This window comes from Cyprinodon tularosa, unplaced genomic scaffold (assembly GCF_016077235.1).
Source record: "Cyprinodon tularosa strain WSP-4 unplaced genomic scaffold, ASM1607723v1 ctg30, whole genome shotgun sequence".
Classification (NCBI taxonomy): domain Eukaryota; kingdom Metazoa; phylum Chordata; class Actinopteri; order Cyprinodontiformes; family Cyprinodontidae; genus Cyprinodon; species Cyprinodon tularosa.
Window position 1 is genome coordinate 2,583,375 of NW_024039008.1, and position 20,575 is coordinate 2,603,949.

At 39.1% G+C, this 20,575-nt stretch overlaps 1 protein-coding gene across 2 annotated transcripts in view; it reads right to left on the reverse strand.

The window, feature by feature from the left end:
- zc3h3 (zinc finger CCCH-type containing 3) overlaps positions 1 to 20,191 on the reverse strand; it is a 76,650-nt gene extending 56,459 nt beyond the window's left edge. For both annotated transcript variants that reach the window (XM_038291798.1, XM_038291797.1), the window contains exons 1-3: positions 20,111 to 20,191; positions 16,356 to 17,784; positions 14,545 to 14,714 (exon numbers count right to left, since the gene is read on the reverse strand). In XM_038291798.1, coding sequence (XP_038147726.1) covers positions 14,545 to 14,714; positions 16,356 to 17,784; positions 20,111 to 20,156 — 1,645 coding nt within the window. In that variant the 5' untranslated portion in view covers positions 20,157 to 20,191. The remainder of the gene's footprint in view (positions 1 to 14,544; positions 14,715 to 16,355; positions 17,785 to 20,110) is intronic.
- Between the last annotated feature and the right edge of the window lie 384 nt (positions 20,192 to 20,575).

Here is a 20,575-nt window from a genome sequence, read left to right on the forward strand (position 1 = left end):
ACTGACAGCCATGCCCAAGAGAGTAAAAGTAATTCTTAGGATTAGCATTCAGCAGGGGAATGAGCTGCTCCAATGTGCATTCAACAGTTACAAAAGGAGCTGCAGACTCAATTACTCTGCTTCTGTTTAGAGCAATCCCAACTAATTAAATACCCCGAACATTAATTATTCAGCTAGAGAAATGGAAGTACTCCTGACGAGAGGGGAAGGAAATGAAGGTGCTTAGGAGAAGAATAATTGGAGGGGGGGTCTTCTGTTCATTTCTGGCTATAAAACAATCTGCACTCAGCATGGTTAATCAATAGAACCTAAAAGGAATAAACAAATGCATACATTATTTAATAAATACAACAAAAATGTTGTACATGAACAAAGCAGAGGGTAAACAGAAGGAGATGCACAAAACTGTGATTTAAGAAAAAGAAAATCTATCAGTGGAATATAACAAAGCAAGCCAGCTCTACTTTCTTCAACCAAAGACAATCAATTCATGATACTTTCTTATCAGCTAATCTTTAGACTAAACAATAAATGTCAACTAAAACTACACAAGCAGGCCCACTTTGGCATTGGACTCGGGGTTTTGCCATTTTCGATAATCCTTCATTAAAGATAGCACCCAGGCCAATCTTTTTGGTCCTTTCTCAGTTGGAAAACAACAGCAAGATGGTTTATCTACCTCCCAGAATCCATAAGCAGCACAAGACTTCTGTATCAGGATGGATCTTACAGCAGGCCTATCTATATAAAGTCTGAACTAGTCGTGACCACGTAGTTGTTTAATCGCCCTGTAATGTTTGGCACACAGCCGTCAGGTGTAATATCCAGGATATGACATCACTAATGCTACCCCTAAGTCAGGGGTGGGCAATTCCAGTTCCTGAGGGCCGGTATCCTGCAACTTTTAGATGTGCCTTTGGTTCAACACACCTGAATCAGGTAATTAGATGATTGAGATGACTGGAGGAACTGACTGCATACTGAGGAGGTAACACAGCCATTTCATTCAGGTGTGTTGGACCAAAGAGGGATCTAAAAGTTACAGGAAACTGGCCCCCAGGAACGGGAATTGCCCACCCCTGCCCTAAGTAAAAGTATTCAGCTTATTTTTTAAAGCTATGTTTACATGCGCAAAATATCCCAGATCCAATATGAACCTTGGTTGATCTGAAATTTGAAATTTCTGTTTACATGGACATCGAATAGAACGATTTGATCATGATGTGTGTATACATTAATATTCAATCACACTAAATAATTTAAGAATGCACAGAACCGTCTAATTTTCTTTAAAAACGGCACACTGACTTTGCAAACATGTGCAGTGGAGAGTATTCTATTACAAAGGTGTACATGGATACCAAGCAAAATGGTGATCAGCAAAATCCAAATCTGCCTCTTGGAAGTTTATTTCCAATCGTACAGAATTGGATTAGAATCTTAAGTCTCACATGTTTACATGAAATATTTTTGATCTGATCAGGACTTCAAGCTGAATATTTTTGTCCTTGTAAGCGTAGCTATAATAAGTTTTCTGAAGTTTGCATACAATTTTAGCTTGTGGAATGTGTACTACCATAAAACACTGTTCTGTCCAAGTCCAGTCCCTGAGAGGCTTCCTCCTGCAACTTTCAGAGGCATTTCTTCTCCAACACACTTGAATCAAATGAGTGGCTCTTTACCAGGCCTCTGCTGAGCTAAATAATCTACTGAGACAATTCAGCCATTCACTTCATGTGAATCAGAGAAGAAATGCATCTAAGAGTTGCAGGAAGATAACATTCAAGGACTGGGCTTAGACAACCCCTGGGAAACATTTGATACTCAATGCTATTTTTAGATACCATAGAGATCTAAAAATTCAAAATAAAGGCCTGGTAAATATTTTTTACTTTGACATGGAACATGCTTTCTCGAGACAGTTATGATGTGAGTGAAACAACTGAGCAAACAAATAACCTCTATGTAAACAAAATTAAGGTTGTCTTTTTTAATGGGAAAATAATCCAGAAATTGAAATCCAACAATAGCAAAAAATAAAGACTTTCATTGATATCGATACTATGACAAATGAGTATTGTATTCAGACACAGCGTTCAAGTATTGATCTTTTTGTCAACCCTGCTAAGATGAAAATAAAAGACAATAGAATGTATGTATTTTTGAAGCATGGTCTGCGTATGTTATTCCACGCCACCACACAAGAGGAACAATCACGATCTAGCTGTGGGTCTAGATCTAGCTGAGGCAGTACGGAAGTGGAAAAACGCAAGGGGTAAGTTTGTGCGACAATGGAGGGGTGAAAAAGTGCAGGGATCCAAGTCGAAAGGCTGGTCCATCTTCATGAGTTGTTTCCACAATGCCGGTTATACAAACAAAACAAGCCTGTTTAGAGCGGAGGTAATTTTGACCAATCAGAGGCCTTCTGTCTGCAGTCACCTCAATTTTGGAGAGGTGCACCAGAGTGTCTATGGAAGGGGCAGGAGCATATTTGCGTTAACTACAACACACAAGCAGACAACCTGGTTTCTGAGTATAAATCAGCCTTAAGGCCTCCATACAAGGTCCGTGTGCGCTAACCACTGCTCCACCGAAGCACACCCTTTTATATTTCTTTTTTAGGCATACAGATCCAGGTAATGCAAAATCAAATCAAGAGAAGGCATTAACACAGCAGCAAAGACTGGCCAGTTGAGCCTTGGCTTAAGGACTTGTTGCTTAGACATAACAGCAATACTTCTGATTGTTCCAAAGTGGGTGGTTGTGTATGTAGGTGCAGGGTCTGAAGGAAGATTACACCATGCTTTGTGACTCAATCAGTCTGCCTGCAAATAAAAGGTCATGCATGTAAGGGGGGCTTGAAGTATCAAGTTCATGAGGTTAAAATGCTACTAAAGGTTGCAGGGACAAGTTAAATACCAATGTAGCTTTTAAAGAAGAAAAAACATAAATGGGAATCATAAGTTTCACAGAGATACTTGGGAAGATGGGAATGTAGGATTGATAGGGGAGCTGTCTGGTTGGTTCAGTGAATAACTCAACCAGACAAGAATAGTATCAGTGGGGGAATGAGGGGGGGATTTGGATATCCAGGCCAGCATGACAGAAATGGAAAGTTGGATAGGTTGAAAAAAACAAAAAGCTCAAGATGATGAAGCGTCCGGTTTCTTCACAGGCTGGGGTTATGACCTGCAGCCTGGCTCTGCGACTGGGCTGGAGAGCCAGGCTGAGCAGAAGAATTATTGAAGGGCATGCAACTGAGACGGGCACACAGAAGTTATGAAATAGTTAGGATAATTTGGGTCTTGCACTTATTAATGCTTCAATGAGTGACTCCAGAGGATCAAAACGAGAGATACACCACTGGAGTCTGATCAAAGAATGGCTGTTTAACCTTTTTTAGAAAAAGGTGTGAGGAAATGTCTGCATGCAGTATGTATGCAACTACTCTGTGGGAATCTTTGCACAGCCTAGGGAACCTTTATTGTACATCTTGATCCTTTTCATAGGGTAGGGAAGTGTGATTTGAGGTCCAAGCTGACAAACACAGTCAACACCTGAAGTAATAAAAGAGCTAAATCTATTTCAACATTTAATAGCTGAGACTGAAAAAGAAATACCCAATTCATGCAGTTAGCTGTAATAAAAGAATGTATTACCCAGATAAAAAAAAAAACCTCTCCTAAAAACTGAAGCTAGATCAATTTGGCAGTATTTAGGAGATATATGATGAAATTAAATCCTGTTGACGTAATGTCATGCAGACTCTCGTCCCTTTTTTTGTCCCTGCAATGTTGTTAACAAGTCATCAGCTACAAGATACAGTTAATCCCTGCTATGGTTTGAAGGTGGGGTTTCTGGAATAATTTCAATACTTAACATGATCAGGTAACCGGAAGACTCCTGTTAATTTGCCTGGAGGTTGACGCGCTGTTGTTTATCACCAGGCAGTGCTGATCATAGTTTGGTTGTACAGCACCAAAACAAGGTTTGGCTCTAACAGATGCAGCACGCACATTGTTGGCATTAGTTCTGTAATATTATACACCCTGTGTACCCTGTTAAAAACTTCACTCATTAATTTAAAGAGCAATTTTTACGCCTGGTTTGTATTGTGACCAGCAAGGAAACAAAGTCACTGTGCTAAGTCACTGTACTCTATATACTTAGAACGATCCAGTCAGTGATTAACATAATAACTGAGACTGTTGCATCAAACATTTTCAGTTCATTACTTGTAGAAATTAATGCATTTATTTTGACAACTGTATTCTAGTATTTTTTTGAGGAATTTAGTATTTTATATTGCAGCAATCTCAAATTTCTGAGAGTTTAGGAGTTTAGGTTGCCATAAGCCATAAACCTGCTGCACTGTGCATATAGATTTATATGGAGTCACTTTGTTTTATTTCACTTTGAAACCATATTTTGATTACAATTGATTGATTTAGCTGTGACTAATTTTCTCTGATATGCCTTTTCCTTGAAGATTTCCTTGAAAGTTTTTGACCTCACTAATCACGGATAATGTTATCTGTGCTTATATGTACTTGTTTGGCGTGAGCGACCAGAATAAAATGCCAAGAGCTCCTTCCCATGTGAACACCCACTGCCCCGGATGATTATTATGGAAACACATCAGTGTGTGCAGACATATGGAGGAGAGCTCGCTCAGATTAGGTTACTGTCACAGGGTCGCCAGAAGAGGGGCTGAGCAGCAGTACCAGCAGGCTCTACAGCTGACAAAAGGTAGATTTATGAAGCTGCAACTTATGGCCTCTGACTTTCCCCTCCCCATTACCAGAACAAACACACACACCCTGATGTAACACAGTGAGTAGCATTTACTCAGGAAATCTAAAGAGTTAGTCATTTTCAGTCCTCCATAAATGGCGTTTGCAAACATTTTGTTTTTCAGTTTATGTAAATATGTTATTTAATATGATACACTTTCTGCAAAAATCAACCCCAACTCTGTTTGCAATGGAACGTCAACCCAACATTTAAAACAACTTATGTTTAAGTAAAATCAGAAGTCAGCTGTGCTGGCAAATTATATTAACATACTGTGCGTCTGCATGTCAGCACATTTACATTAACTACTAGCCTTTAAGTGTAAGTAAAATACATTAAAGAGAAATGCATTGGATGAGTTAAGAGTAGTTGACTTGTAATAAAATAAAAACACTCACATGACATTCAAGTGTTTAACAAGCCTTCTGGTAACGAAAGGGTAAACTTGATTCAAGATTTCTGTCTATTAAGTCCTCCTTTATAGCCAAGAACTAATTACCAGTATGCCACCAGAATTAACCTGACTCTGGATTTGCTCCGCATATCCATCTGGAAACCTGCCGTAGAAGTCATTTTGGGAAGGGGCGAAAATACTGGTTAGCTGATTGGCCTATGTTGGTGATAGACGGGCCAAATAAACCAATCCGATCAACGAAGCATATGACGTACTAGCAGAGCTAAGAGGAACCAATTGATAGATCAAACTCTTGCCGAAACCAGTCGGGAGAAGAGCAAAAACATCTTTTCCTCTGAGAAAAGCCTCCAGAGCAGTGTTTTGCTCTTCTTTCAGTGAAGAAATACTCTGTAATTCCGATAAAACTTGCTCGATAGCCACGCTAACGCTGGTTTCATCGGCTGAAGCCGCCATGTTCTTTAGACTGAACTGTCGCGCTTCTCGTTGCGTCACACCTACACTCGCCTGAAAGCCAACGCTGATTGGACATTCGTTTGGTGAACGGCTCCAAATTTTTCTCAACGGAAAGTCTCCAGACTGATTAGCGAGTGAAATCTTGAAAGCTCGTGAGATCAGGATGGTCTCACGAGGCTAACCAGATATGCCACCAGATTGCCTTATGGATTGGATAACAATTTGATACAATAAAAAGAATCATGAAAAAAAAGCTCTAGACACAGAATTCAAAGTCATGATTAAGCTTTATAAAAAAAACTTGTCTATAAACTGCTAGATCTAGGGGTCAGCCCCCCGTGACCCTGATAAGCAGCAAAAGTTGGATGCATGGCTTTATTATTAAAGAGATCATTATTCTTTCTTTTTTTTTTCCCATCATCATTATTGTTTCTAATGGGTCATATTTAGTGAAGCATGCCAATGTACAACAGTGGCATTCAATCAATATAATTATAACTAGATTTACATTTAAAGCATTTAAATCTGTCTTAAGTTAGATTTCATAGCTGTTGGGCTCTTCAGATTAGAAATGTAAAAAGAATGGTTTAGTTAATTAAATGAATCTCTGGCAAAAAAAAAAGAAACAAAAAAACAAAACAAAATAAAAAACAGAGGATGTCCAGTAGTGAAGATTTTAGGAACCGTGGATTCACCAGTTCAATGGGAAGTTCTCGCTAGCCGAGTCGTTTACCAATAAGTGACACATGTTGCCTGCCATGTGTTCTCAAATAATTAGAGGCCTCTGCCTGCATCCTGTTAGGTTTCTGATTTATACAGACAGCCTGACTTGTGGGTCACTCCTCTAGATACCAAGAAAACATTTACCTCCTTAACTGGGAACGAGTCACTATCATCCCAGGGTCAAGTTTCTGGACTCAATAGTATTGATTACACATTTCAACACATACCAGTCACTCCCCTCAACATACAGCGTGCTATTTCCCCTCATGAAGACGCGTTAGATGATCTGAGATTTTATTCAAAAAGACCCACATAAGCAGTGAAACAAAAAAAAAAGACAGACTTAGACAATTTTCATTTTCTTTTTGTATACACAGAGTGTATACAATACAAAATTTTAATGTGCACAGCACTCATGACATTTCCATTTCTTAAAGTGCAGAAGTGATCAAATGTAAACTATTTCTGTACTTATTTAAAATCAGCAAGCTAAACCAATGCTTTAAGTGTTCTCCACAGTCTGGGTTCACAATGGAAGGCCAGGGTGTTGGGCTCAAATGAGTAAAATTTTAATTATGGCCAACTGACAGTTTAAAAGCTGCCCAGAGTTGAGAAGGTACAGTGTTCAGATCACTGGCATGCATAGCCCCTCCAGTCTTGAGAGGTTAATCAAAATGCCAAATGTTACAGTGTACCAGCGCAGAGAGCTATACTAAGCTCATCCTTCACAACACATCATCTTACATGACAAACAGAATCATTCAAGCAACATAAGAGCCTACAGGATTAATGCATGCAGAAGTTTGTGCTCTGATCCGCTGAAATATGTGAAAGTTAAAAATGTAAGGTCTGCACAACCTCTTTCTGCAGAGACAACTGCAGTTCCTCCCTAAATCATTATGGCAATGCAACAAAACTGGATATGTGGTTTGTCGCGTGTGTGGGCGCACATGTCAGGGGGAGCATGTGCGAGAGAGACAAATGGTGACAGACACAAAGAGAAAGGAAGCGGCTAAAGGCCATGGACAGAAAGAGAAGACAGAGATCCACCTGTTTGACACAGGGAGCCTGAGAAAGTGAGCAGGAATGAGCAGAATGTGTGCGAGTGTTTTCGACCGGCCGATAATATGATCAGGATTGGCATTTAGGGAACTGTGTCAAAAAACAGCTGATGGGATCATTATTCACACAAACTATCACTATTATTTGACTTATAAAGGACCTGAGAGAATAAACTGATTCTTAAAGCAAGCTTATAGCAACTGCAGTTATGTGCAACAGGTTCACACAAACAGCCTTTAAGTCCTCTATAAGCTGCCTCAGTATGTATGAGGGGAACATGCACGGACATGCGCGGAGTGTAAATGTGGGACAGTGAGTCAGTGAAACCAGACTACAGGACAAGTGGTCGTAGTGTGAAGGAAAAGTGGGAGAAACTGGATCAAGTGTGAACCAGAGAGTGATGCAAATAAACAAGCAAAAATAAACAAATGGCTGCCGAGCCAAGATGAGGTCAAAAAAGGAAACGGTGGATAGATGCACAAGTCACAGACTTAGAAACATACCGGCTGCCAGGACGTTTAATAATCAGTCCGTAAAGGCATGTAATAGCGGCTGCTGCAGGAACTCCTGTAAGCCCTCTCTGCTTCAGTTACATGTTTTTTTTAATAGTTCATGAAACTTTACAACAGAAGTGGCGACTGGGAGGTGAGAGACACACTGAGGTTCATAATAGGTTTTAACTAGAGGTACATCCATAAGGCTTTCCCAGGCCACTGCAATTTATAGTGTTCTATTAAAGTCTGCCATGACAGTTTTAAATTTGCCAAACTTTTACTCTTCTAAAGCGATAAAGTTTAAAAATAATCCACTGCAATTTCTTTAGCATGCATGGTTGATTTAAATCCAACAAGATTGAACAATTTCCAAGATTATTGTAAATTATGCATCAAAGTCGATGTCCTATCTGATAACAAATTTAAAAAAAAATGCTGTTTTTAGATGGGTTCAAAGTTCAGAACTGTAAAGGGTTTTAAGTTTTATAACCTTAACTAAATAAATGGTCTAATTAACAATTTGTTGCTGATTAACCAGCACAGCCCCTGTTTAAAAACACTCAATGATTACTACAAAAAGTCATTGGTTTTTGCAAATCAATGTGATGTCAATGATGCAAAATAATTACCATGAAATTTTAACTCCGTTTGGACTTAAATGACTTATAACAATGACAATCAAAGGCAACATCAAACTTGCTGTCGGATACAGAGTTAGAAAAATGTCCATACGAAATTCAGCATAAAAACATATAGATACAAAAGAATGGAGGAAAAAAAAGTAGTCCAAACATGTTTCTTAACATCTGCATCATGCAACAGAGAAATGCTGCTATGAATATTCTGACATCTAATTTATGCACAGAACACCCTGAAAAATGTAAAATGTAAAGTCATAACTGTCGGTGAAATGCTCATAACTCAGTTTAAACTTGATCAATTTAGCAGAAAACATCAAGTTCAGTGAGGACTATCAGATGTGATGCAAAATGTCTGCTGACTGTCCAGCATGTTTGCATTTAGCCTTTGCCAGCCAGACTAATTTACGTCATGTACAAAGCATATTCGTCTGGAAAGGACAAGGTAGCGCCTGATTTCATAGGCAAGGCTATCAGAGTCAGTGCAAACAGTTTAGAACAAATCAAATAATGGCATATGTGATGCAAAAACATCTTTTCTTTTAAGATTTTTTTTTAAATCATCCAGATGTTAAAATTTTAATAAAAAGCAATTTCAGGGCCTAATAAGGGGCATCAATAAAACATTGCTCTGTTGCAGTTGATATCTTGACTGCAGAAAATCACTGTTGCATTATGAACCTGCCTCCTGTGCTGTGACTGGTCTGGTCTATAGCCTTACCAGACTGACTTACGCCCCATGTAAGCCAGTCTGGCTGGCTAGGATAGTGTGCCTGTACTGTATGCTCTGATGCATGAATACATCAGAGATGAGAGTGGAAAATGTCAATGAGATAGGCCTCCTTGCAAAACAGCTCTCCTGATTTATGGAGAAATAAATGGGATCACTGCAGGCAAAGCACCTGGAACGCAATAGGATGAAGAGAGGATGGTGAGGAGCAAATATTCCCAGTGTTCAAAAGCTTTTAACGGTATTGACACCATCAACCTTTTTTTGTCGTGTAACAAATCCAACCGGAAAAGAATGCCTTGCCTGCTTCAGGTCCGAGAGAAGTTCCTGTTTCAATTTGAAGAGTTCAAGTGTGTTATACACTTGTTCAAGAGTATAACACACTTGTGTTATACTCTTTACAACAATCTATTGTTGTGAAGAGAGAGCCGAGATAAAACAAACAAACAAATGTCTTAATGTACCAGTGGTACATTGGTGGTTCCTACCCTCACATATGGTCATGAAATCTGGGTCATGACTCGAACAATGAGATTCTGGATACAAGCAGCTGCAAAGAGCTTCCATTGCACGGACAATCACCAAGAGGAATCCCTGTTCCTCATATCGAAAGAAGTCAGTTGAGGAGTCTTAGACATCCTTTTTGAAAGCCTTAGAGGTATTCCAGACACATCACGCTGGAAAGAGATCTAAAAGAAAGGGCAGGACGTGGTGGAGGGACTATGCCCCTCGGCCAGCCCTTAAAGCTTCAGGCTTTCCCCAGAGGAGCTGGAGGAGGTGTCTGGGCATTTCTGCTGAGACTGGTGTTCCTGTGACCCAGTCTGGGATGAAGCAGTTGATGATTACTACGATCATGACTACAAACCCAAAACAGCAAAAACATCTTAGTGGAATTTTGACTTATAAACCAAGACAGAATATTAAAAAAACTACAAATCATGCTTTAATATTTTTATAAAGGACAGCTCACTCTTTCTTCCGGTCATATTTTGCAGAACCACTATTTGCTCCAATTACAGCTAATTTGTTGAAGTATTTGTAAAACAGACTACCACATCTAGAGATTGAAATGTTTGCTCATCCTACTAGAATATTGCTCCTGATTTAGCTCCATTAACATTCCTATGGACTTAGACTAGCTTCCCTACTGTTGTTAAATAAAAGCATCCCAAAACATGCACCTATAACCATGCTTGTCAGTAGAGATGTGATCAAGGTTACATTCAGCTAGTTGTCCACAGATAATGTTCTATATGCCGTTCAGCGTTGCTCCCATCTGACCAGGGCACCCTCTCCCACGTTTCTGAGTCCTCAAATGTCTTGTGGTAAACTGCAAAGATGACATCTGGTTTTCTTTCAACAATGCCATTTCCTCTATAAAGGCCAGGTTGTTAACTAATAACAGCATAGAACAAGTGAGTAAAGAGACGCACTGTCTGAGGGAAAGGGAGGGAAAAGCTAGAGTTTAGATAGAGACCTAAGACGCTCCAGAAGCTGTTGCATGGGGCCTGAAGCCGCATGGCTCAGCACTCTTCTTCACAGTTTTCCGTCCATTCCTGACATTTATCTGCTTTATTTGATTATCTGGGCTCCGTGGGCGCCACTAGGTACATACTCCACACACACAAACACACACACCATCGATTCATTACAGTCCCAACTGCTTGCTAAGGTTTATGCCCTCTTTAAATTAAACCAGAGATAACCAAGCACCTCAGAATGCCAACCCCCCCCGTTAAGGTGGCCAGTAGGCTCAAACCAGTCATTGAGGAGGAAATTAAGAAACATTGTTTGTGAGTGTATTATCATGCATGTGTGAGTGGTCATAAGGTTGTTTTTAACGGGCTCATCTATAGGGACTCTGCTTCCCATCATTAGTAATTCAATTTGCTCTTTATTAGCGGCTCTTATCAGAGTCGCAGACGGCTACGCGCAGCTTCCCTCGCTCCATCTTCCTCTTCACTCACCCCTGCTCCACCTTTCCTGAGTCTGAATCTTAACACCCGTCTTTAATTAGGGATGCACATGTTTCTGCTGCATGGCGTTTAGGTTGTTTGTATGGGATAAAAGAGGTGGTCTGAAAAATATCCAGGCCGAGGCAAGAGAATCCGAGCGCTCGACAGAGAGCCATGAGGAGGAATAAAGCCTAATGTTAATAGTGATGGCTTTTCTAATGTCTTCTGACTTCACTGAGAATGGGAGATTACACCAAGATGGGCATGAGGCGTGTAGGGTGCGCTCAGAACGACCGGAGGGTTGGAGGGGCCAGTGGAGGGAGAGACAGTGGGAGGAGGGGAGGGCTGTAAAAACAATGATTGCTTTCCATCAGGTTAGGCCTATATTCTACAGTTCGTTAAAACAATCCAATTTGCAAAAGGATAATTATGCATTAGCTCCTTTTTATCTGCTGAAGGGAGAGCGGTGCCATGGCTTGATAGCAGCAGCTCCGCTCGCATCCACCTCTGCAAATTACCCGCTATCGGCACTTGTTCGCCATCACGGCTGAATTGGGCAATCAATTAACACCCCCGGCCCCTCCACCTCCCTGCTCCTCTTATAATCTGTCTGTAAGCCCCTTCTGTGGCAGCAGGCCCTAAAAAGCCTTTGCAGGCAGGTCATGGATGCTATTTGCTGCCCTCTACTGGAAAAGCCACAAACTGGTTCAAATATGTAATATAAAATCGAACTGACAAAACTGGAAGTGAAAACTACAAAACAAAATCAAACAGAAATTGGTATGTAGGAAAAAAACAACAACATGGACATAAAAGTTTAAAAGAAAACCAAAAAAAAAGAAAAATATGGCATTGTGTTCCTTTAGCTTAAACAGAGATGTCTCTTCTCAATCGTAACAACAATGCAGTTACACCTCATTTATCTTAGCAACACTCCCCCCCCCCCCCCCCCCCCCCCCCCCCCCGTCATTTTATTGTCATTATACTGTCAAAAGTACAAAGCAACAAAATGAACTTTCTGCATTTAACCCATTCCCTTTGGGAGCAGTGGACTGCCATTGCGCGGCGGCCGAGGAGCAGTGTGGGGTTTAGGTTCTTTGCTCAGGGACCCAGAGTGGCAGTCTGTGGAAGTGGGGCTAGAACTTAAAAACTCTGAATTCCAAGCGCAATGCCCTAACCAGGCCACCACTCCCCTGAGTTTTGTCTTTCTAACTTAGTTTTACTTTTTGTTTGTAAAATAATCTGAAGGATCAGTTAGTTCCCCAAAAATTTAGACCTGAGAAACAAAAAGCAACTGAATTTTAAATCAAAGAGGCCAAATGTTTTCTTCAATAACAAATGAATTGTAATCCAAGTTGATCTGTAAGAAAATAAACTAGTGATGGCTAAATTAAGACAGATAAAACCTCATTTTGAGGCAACCTCAAGACCCCAAAGAAGGGCCTAGACTTTACAAACTGCTAAATTACAGGAGAAGAGGGTGGGAGGTTTGAAAGGCAAAGTCTCTTCCTTCTTATTCATAACAAACTCTGTGTAAAAATACTTTCACCTTATACCATTGATACCCGATAAGCATTGCTTTTAGCAATAAAAGCTTCAAAAACTGTTTTATAAGAGCTGATCAGTGTGGAATGATTAACTTTAAACTCTTTATTTTCTAACTACTGCAGTAAATTAAAGCTAGATTTAATGTGCACCAGTGCTGCAACTGCAAGAGTGGATATTTGGCAGACCAGAATTTTGTTTGGAGCGATACATAAATAAATGCATTTTATACGAAGAAAACATTTGGAAACATTATTGCCTCACCTTATAGAGATCTAACTGGTCAAGATCCTAAAGCTCAAACGGAAGGGTGCAAACATCTGAATTGACACATCAAAATGATGGTCAATGATTTTTAATGAGTGATATTATTGTCCTAAAATTGAACAATAATATATTTTGAAATAACATGTTTACTTAAAATCACAGGTTTTTAATCTCTTTGTTTCCCATTTGAGCTTGGTGACATGGCTTAAAAAATAAATACCCCACCAAATCTAACTAATTGATTTTCTTTGACACCTTTAGTTATGTTGAAAAATGGCTAAAATGATTCTAAACAACTATTTTTTCAAACATCCCTTCTGTGAGTTGACCTAAATTAAAGTACAACTAAATCACAGTGTGAATCATGCTGATAAATCAAGTTTGCAGGCTTTGCCATTGAAGACAATGAAATTATGCCAAACCGGATGCTTGCATGTAGAGGTATTAACAGTTATGAATATACATCTAAAAACAAACAGTGACACTCTGAACTATGGAAGTGCACCAATAAATAAATAAATTCTTCATCAAATGGAAGTTGGATTAATCAATAAAATCAATAAATCTCTCAGCCTTGCTTTCTGTGATTTCAAAAGTAGTTTATGAATCTTAAGAGTTCAAGTCTGACCATTAAGCCTTTAAGGTCTTAAAAGAGAAAGGATCAAAAACAGTTATTTGAAATAAAATGAAAATAACCCTTTGACTAAGAAAATTGTCATAGGGAAATCAACGTCAGCGTCATTAGCTGCTAATCACGCAGACTACATTTTCTTTCAATGCTTTCAAATTATTTGTGTCACTTTTATTAGTATTTGTATTACGAATGTAAAAAAAAAAATATAATATTTTGATATACACCTGGATTATATATAGAGACATTAAAAGTGATTGGAACTAAAGCGGGAGCAACAATGAACAGGAACATATAAGTAGAGCAGAAAACATGAACCACAATCACTAATCAAACATTTTGAAGAAAACTAATATTTAATCTGTTTAAGCTGCTAAAGTTAAAACAGAAATCTGTCAAATGACATCTCAAAGCCCTCTGTTTGACTGAAACATAATTCTATTTGCTGCTAGAAGACAAAAGAGCCACAGAATCCTAGATGGTAGGACTTGAAACCAGCAGTAAAAACTGTTAAGGTTTACGGGATTATTTAGCAGCTACTTTTAGAACAGCTAAACAAACACATGTAAAAGTTAGTTTATAGTAATTGCTCCAATTTTGACCAGAACAGCAACTCTTAAACAAGAAATCTCTGCTTATTTATCTAAATTGATAAAACAAGGTTAAAATGTGGGACAACAAATGATCAACCTTAAAAACAGGCTAATGTCAAAGCATCTAAGTGATAAAACAATTCAGGGTCAACTGGACTACAAACTATGATAGCTTCTTTCAATTCATATCAGTTACTTTACAGGAAACTGGTCCATCTTAAGTACCCTGATGAGCGTTTCTTACTTTTTGACGAAGTGGGAGAGAGGCGCCTCAGCTTGTGTCTGCCAAAACAGACCAGTTCCCTGGAAGGTGTCCTCCGAAGGCCTGCAGGGCTCCTGGTGATGGTGTGCAGGCGACTACGTGGAGAAAGCTTTCCTGAAGCCAGACTGCTCACCCTCTCTGATGAACCGACACTGAAGGCAGAACATGGAGACAGAACAGAGAAAAAAGGTTTACCCTGAAGATCAGAACAGAGAGAGAACCACACTGATGAACACGAATATCAGTAAACAAAAATGACCGGTACATCTCAGAAATGAAGAGGAACTTATTCCAAGGATATAATTTTAAAAATGGAATTTTGTAGATTGATCTTGATGTTGTCTATGTATGCATTTCACACTGAGTAAGTTTGTAACTGTAACTGAGTAAATTTGACTTATTTCTGTTCATTTCTTATAACTGAGCTAATTGAAAACTCTTCTTCTTGGAAAATTAGAATATTAGGTAAAAAATATTTAAGAAAAGACTTTAAAAACAGAAATGTCTTCTGCTGAGTTGTTCAGGGAGCTTTGATAGCTGCCTTTAGCTTATTAGCATGTATCTCTCCTCTTACTTTTTGGATATACTCAACATATTCACAGTTAGGTTAAGTTTAGGAGAGTTTGTCGACCAAGAGACATAAAATGGGTCATTATTGGGGATAGACACGTATCAAGTGTGGACAGGTACAAAGTCCTGCTGTAAAATGAAATATGTATCTCTATAAAGCTGGTCAGCATTTTAAAGCTTAATATCATGGAAAAAATACTTTATAATTGTCTTATGCAATAACATTTTAAACTGCATATAATTTATTTTAGTACCTTTATGTAGGATCATTCATTCCTATCCAAAACTGTAAATGAACTGAATCTATACAGCACTTTTTTGCTATTACTGACAAATCAAAGCACTTAACACTTAACCCACATTCACCTGATCAAACTCTCTATACATAAACTAATCAGCAAACAACTCAAGGTTAAGTGCCTTGCCTGGGGGCACACTGACATTTCACAAGAGGAAGTTGGAGTCAACCATATAACTTTCGGATTGCAAGAGGACTTCTCTGCTCACTGCTCTTAGGTTACTAGAGATATTAACATAAATAACCTTTAAATATATATCACTTGTGTTCAGAAGAGGATTAGGGCAAATGAAAAAAAAAAAAAGTTAACTGATTTTTAAATTTTATTTCAGTTTAACATGGGAAAAACAAAACTCTGACTTTTTTCTCAGAATTCTGACTTTAATCTCAGAATTCTGACTTTTTTCTCAGAATTCTGATTTTAATCTCAGACTTTAGGATCTTAATGTAGATGGGCACCATGAAGGAAGAAATGTGGGAGCACTCAGCTTCACTGACAAAGATGCGAGTTGCTTGAGGTGGCCACCACACATTGGTGGAAAATGACGGAATTAGGCAACTTTTTACGTGCCCGAGGGGTCCCCTCATTAATGGAGGAACAGAAGGTCATTAAAACAAGAGAGCTAGTCTCTAAAACAGACATGGCTATGGCTTGATGCTAACATGTTTGTTAGCTGTCAGAATTCTGAGAAAAAAGTCAGAATTCTGACTTTTTTCCCATATTAAACTGAAATAAAATTAAAAAATCAGTTAACTTTTTTTTTTTTTCAGTGGCCTTAATCCTCTTCGTACTTATGTGTTTTAAAGATATTTGTATGCTACACTATTCCAAATTCTAAGTTATGGAAATTGACTTTCTAATCCCTTTGCTGCCACCTTCTGGCAAAAGAGAGCCTATCTAGAAAAAACTAGTGTGTGAATGTACCTGCAGGGAGACTTCCTGATGATTTTCATCCTGCTACGGAGCTTGAACCCACCAGGGGAGGAGCGGAGGTAAGCCCTTTGAGATAAAGTTGGAGAAACATGTCCGACCTTTAGCCCTTTGTTGCTTTTCTCTGCCGTCCAGTGAAAGGCAGATCTATGGCTGCCGGCTGCTGCGGTTCCTGTCAGCGACCCTGCTGTTAACCCTTCGGCCTTCCAACGGTAACGGCTCACAACTGCTGAGCTGGCAGATGAAGCTGTGATTCCCTTCTTCAGTCTTGCAGGGGGGGTGGAGGCTGATTTAAGCTTCTTGGCAGCATCTCTTCTCTCCAGGACTTTCTGAGGAACAGTTAGGGCTTTGGGAGACAACGGTTTGCGCTGTGTCTTGGGTTGGACTCCAGAGGATGAAACCCATCTGTACTTCGAGGTTTTAGGTGCTATGGTGACAGGACTGAGTTTCCTGGGAAACTTTTTAGGCGTTTTCTTATTTAATGCACCTGATAACGGACTCCCAACTGAAGCTTTAAGGGCCGATGCCTGAGAAGTAGTAACTTTTTTTATTGGTATAGAAACAGAGCTTACTGCTTTCGGCTCCAGCTCTACAGTCTGGCTCTTCACCCAGGTGAATTTGGATTTTTGTACTGAGGGTGCATTAACCTGTCCTTGTGGGGTTTGGGATGAGAGTTTTGATTCCTTAGAGGGAGAAAGTAGAGCCGGTCTGGTGGGATCACTGGACTGAGTTGGTATACCTTGAAAATTTTTAGTCCTGTAAGTTTCTAGACTGGCTTTATTGCTCAGGGAAGGCTTGTTCTGCACCTGAATCCTTTTCTGAGAACTTATTAAAGTGTTTGTTTTAGCAACAGATGAAACATTAAAGGAAGCACTTGTTTTCTTTCCTGGCAGGATGACAAGTCTGTTTTCAGCCTTTTGATGACCTTCCTGAGTCTTTGGTGCATTTTGATGGATACTGGCTCCACCTGAACTTGAACCTTGCTTTTCAGAAGAAGTGTTTGAAGGTGCTGTTGCTGTTCCACTCACCCCCATTAGCCTGCCAGCAATTCCCTCTTTCTTCTGAGTGAGATTCCCTGATAATGAAGTGACAGTTTTGGTGAGATTGGTTTGATTCTCTCTGCTGCATGTTGTTGCAGGAATGCTGCCAGCTCCATATTTGGAGGCTGATGGATGAAGGGGATTGGAGGGGGCCCCTGATGGAGGTGGCCCAGAGGACTGGGGGGCATTATTCCTCAGAGAGTATGTTTTTTTCCAACTTCCACGGCTCTGAGGAGCATAGGGCTTCCCACTGGAGCTATGAGGCTGGAAAACAGATGTGCTGAAACTTCTGCCTATGGCTGCTGTAGAAACTTCAGGTTGCCTCTGCTGTGCTGCGGTGATTGGTTCATCTCCATGGACGCTCTTATGCTTATTGATAAGATCTGAGAATTGACCATTTTTTTATTTAAAATGACTTAAGAGACATACAATAAATCATAAAACAGAGAAAAACTGACACAAATATCTGGGAGTTTTTTTCCACTCATTAAGTTTATATCTTGGATGTTAAATAGTTTTTTCCAAACCTGAAATCTGAACAGGTCCTTCTTAAGCTTACATACTTACATAGGTGCTTACATACCCAGGCTGGGATGCAAAATCCTCTGAATTTGAAGTTGGGTTTTGAGACTGAAAATGCACACAGTTAGTGGAACCATCTATTTATGAAAGGACTAGGGGGGATATGTGTCGGGTATCTTTGACGTTATGGCTCCACACAATCACTTACAGGCCCGTATAAACAGGGGTTTTGCTTCCTGGAGAGGCCACAAGATTGTCAATTCAAACCTCAGACAGTTAATCTGTGGCTTTATCAAAATTAATTGAATTCTAGCTCCTAGTTTCAATTCTTTCACCTTTTATAGGGTCAACAGTAGCAACTCTATAGTGGGTAGGAAAGGACGTCTAGATTGCAGTGCCAAATTCAAAGCCTTAAGCCTCCCAGATGTCATCATATGCTGAAAACGCATATGATGGTGCTACACTAATCTGATACTAGTCTTCCATAAAAAAACAGAGCTTAAACAAATGTAGAGAACTGTTGGAGCTCTCCATTACACAAAGCAAAGCATATGAAGGTGTGTATATGAGTATGTCATACAAATTTATTTTGTTAAAGGTATTGTGGAGGATCTTAACGAATTTATAAAAAGGCCTGCCCTCTCCCCATAAAAGAAAATGCACACACAACCTTGAACCTATTCCCTAGAGGGAACGCCTATTAAGCACGTGCGAGAGCGTGCACTAGCCCATTTCTCCTCGTGCATGCTCTGTTTAAAATTTGCTGTTTGCATCGCTCATACAATCTTACTCTCAAAATCTTACTCTCAATTTTTCCACTATGTCAGACTCATCACCGGTAAGTGAAAATGGAGATGAGCATGTAGGACGACCTTACGTAAACATATCACCAGAATGTTTGACAATGAGGAGGACCACTTAATTAGACGATCCACCTGGAAAAAGGACATCCTCCACTATACCTTTAACATCTGTAAGGTGGGCGGTCCCATACCTGCTGTCATGCAAAGCATTGTGGAAGTACTTACAGCTCTCTAGCTCCAGTGAAGGACATAGCGAGCTCCCTATGCTATAGAGGAGCTATTATAGGAAGCATACAAGCTCCCTCCTACCTCCTTCCATAAGGATAGCACACTTTCTCAAGACTCCTGACCCAGCTCCGCTAGTCCTTACCGGTTTGATGCATTGAAACTCTCCCTGAGCAACACCCCATAATTCCCCTTTGGGATGACATCTTTCATTGCAATTTAAACTGCAGTAACAAAAAAGGTGATTACTATCATTGTTTAAGATAATCCTGATGGTTTCATCTGTTGTAACAAAGAACAAACTTTGCAAATCTAACTTTTTAAGAGATTTCTCATTCATTTAAGGTTAAATATCCTAACAATATGGAATGAATATCCTGTCATTTCTCACACTTTAATTTTGGTTAAAGATATAAAGCCATTGTACCCCCTGGGAAGAAAACATAATCTTTATTATCTCCAAATACTTTAGGTTAGTTTTGTCATTTTCCAGAATGAAAGTATCTTATTTGTTTAGGGTTTTTTTTAAAAACAATACACTTTGATTCTCATGTTCTTAGATGTTTCGTTCCTTTTTTCCTTCTAAAATGAAGAAAGGTGCATTTAAAAGCATCGAAGTGCAGTTTTTTTTTTTTTTTTTTTTTTTTGCTGGATGTCTTGGATGACTGACAGGTTTCACTACTGTTTGTTTTTTTTCATTCCATCAAAGAAGACTACCTATTTAAGAAGATTTAAGAAGACTATTTAACCAACATTAAATAGTTGATATAAAATTAAACAAACTCTAATGCAACTAAGGGGAAACAATGGTTGTTTTAATTTTGATAAATTAATTTATCATCTAATTTGATTCTCTCAAACGCATTCAAGTACACAGAACAATAAAAATTATCGATACAACACAACTCTTTGCCTCGAAAGTAACAAAATATTTGACAAGCCAAATAAACATCTATGTTCGCACATCAAAGGCATTAAAGTCCTTGAAGCTAATCTAAGCATAAAACCAACGGTTAACGTTTCCATCTAAACGGTGTGAAAAGAAGCTGCACAGCACTACAGACATCTGATGTAAACACAGCAAACAACAGCAGGAAGGTTTCATCCCTCGCTGGTGTCACAGAAAACATTATAAAATGATCAAAAAACAGAAAGAAACCTTGTAAAAGTTCAATCTGCCTTTTCAGTGCCTCTCTCTCCTCCATGTTTACGTCCAATGCACCGCTACGTCATATCCTCTTGAGTCACGTGCAATATTCTGACCAATCACAGCTAAAAGATGCCGCACTATATGCCCTCGCTCTTGACTTGCAGGCATAGCCCACTTGCAGATTTTTGCTCTCTCGATTTAAGTTTTCATAAGATCAGCAGACATTTCTTTCAACAACTTAGAACTTTTGTTAAACACACCCCTTCCTCATTTGCATAATGAGGCAGAAATGCATACAGAAATAAAAAAAAAAATACAAAGGAAGACTAAAACAGACAAAAATATTATCAAATGCACATAAATAAATAACAAAAAAATAAGTAATAAATAAATAAAGTTGAAGATAATAATGGGCAATAAATAAGTAAGGTAATTATTACAAAGGCAAATAAATAAAGAAGCTAATTAAAAGAG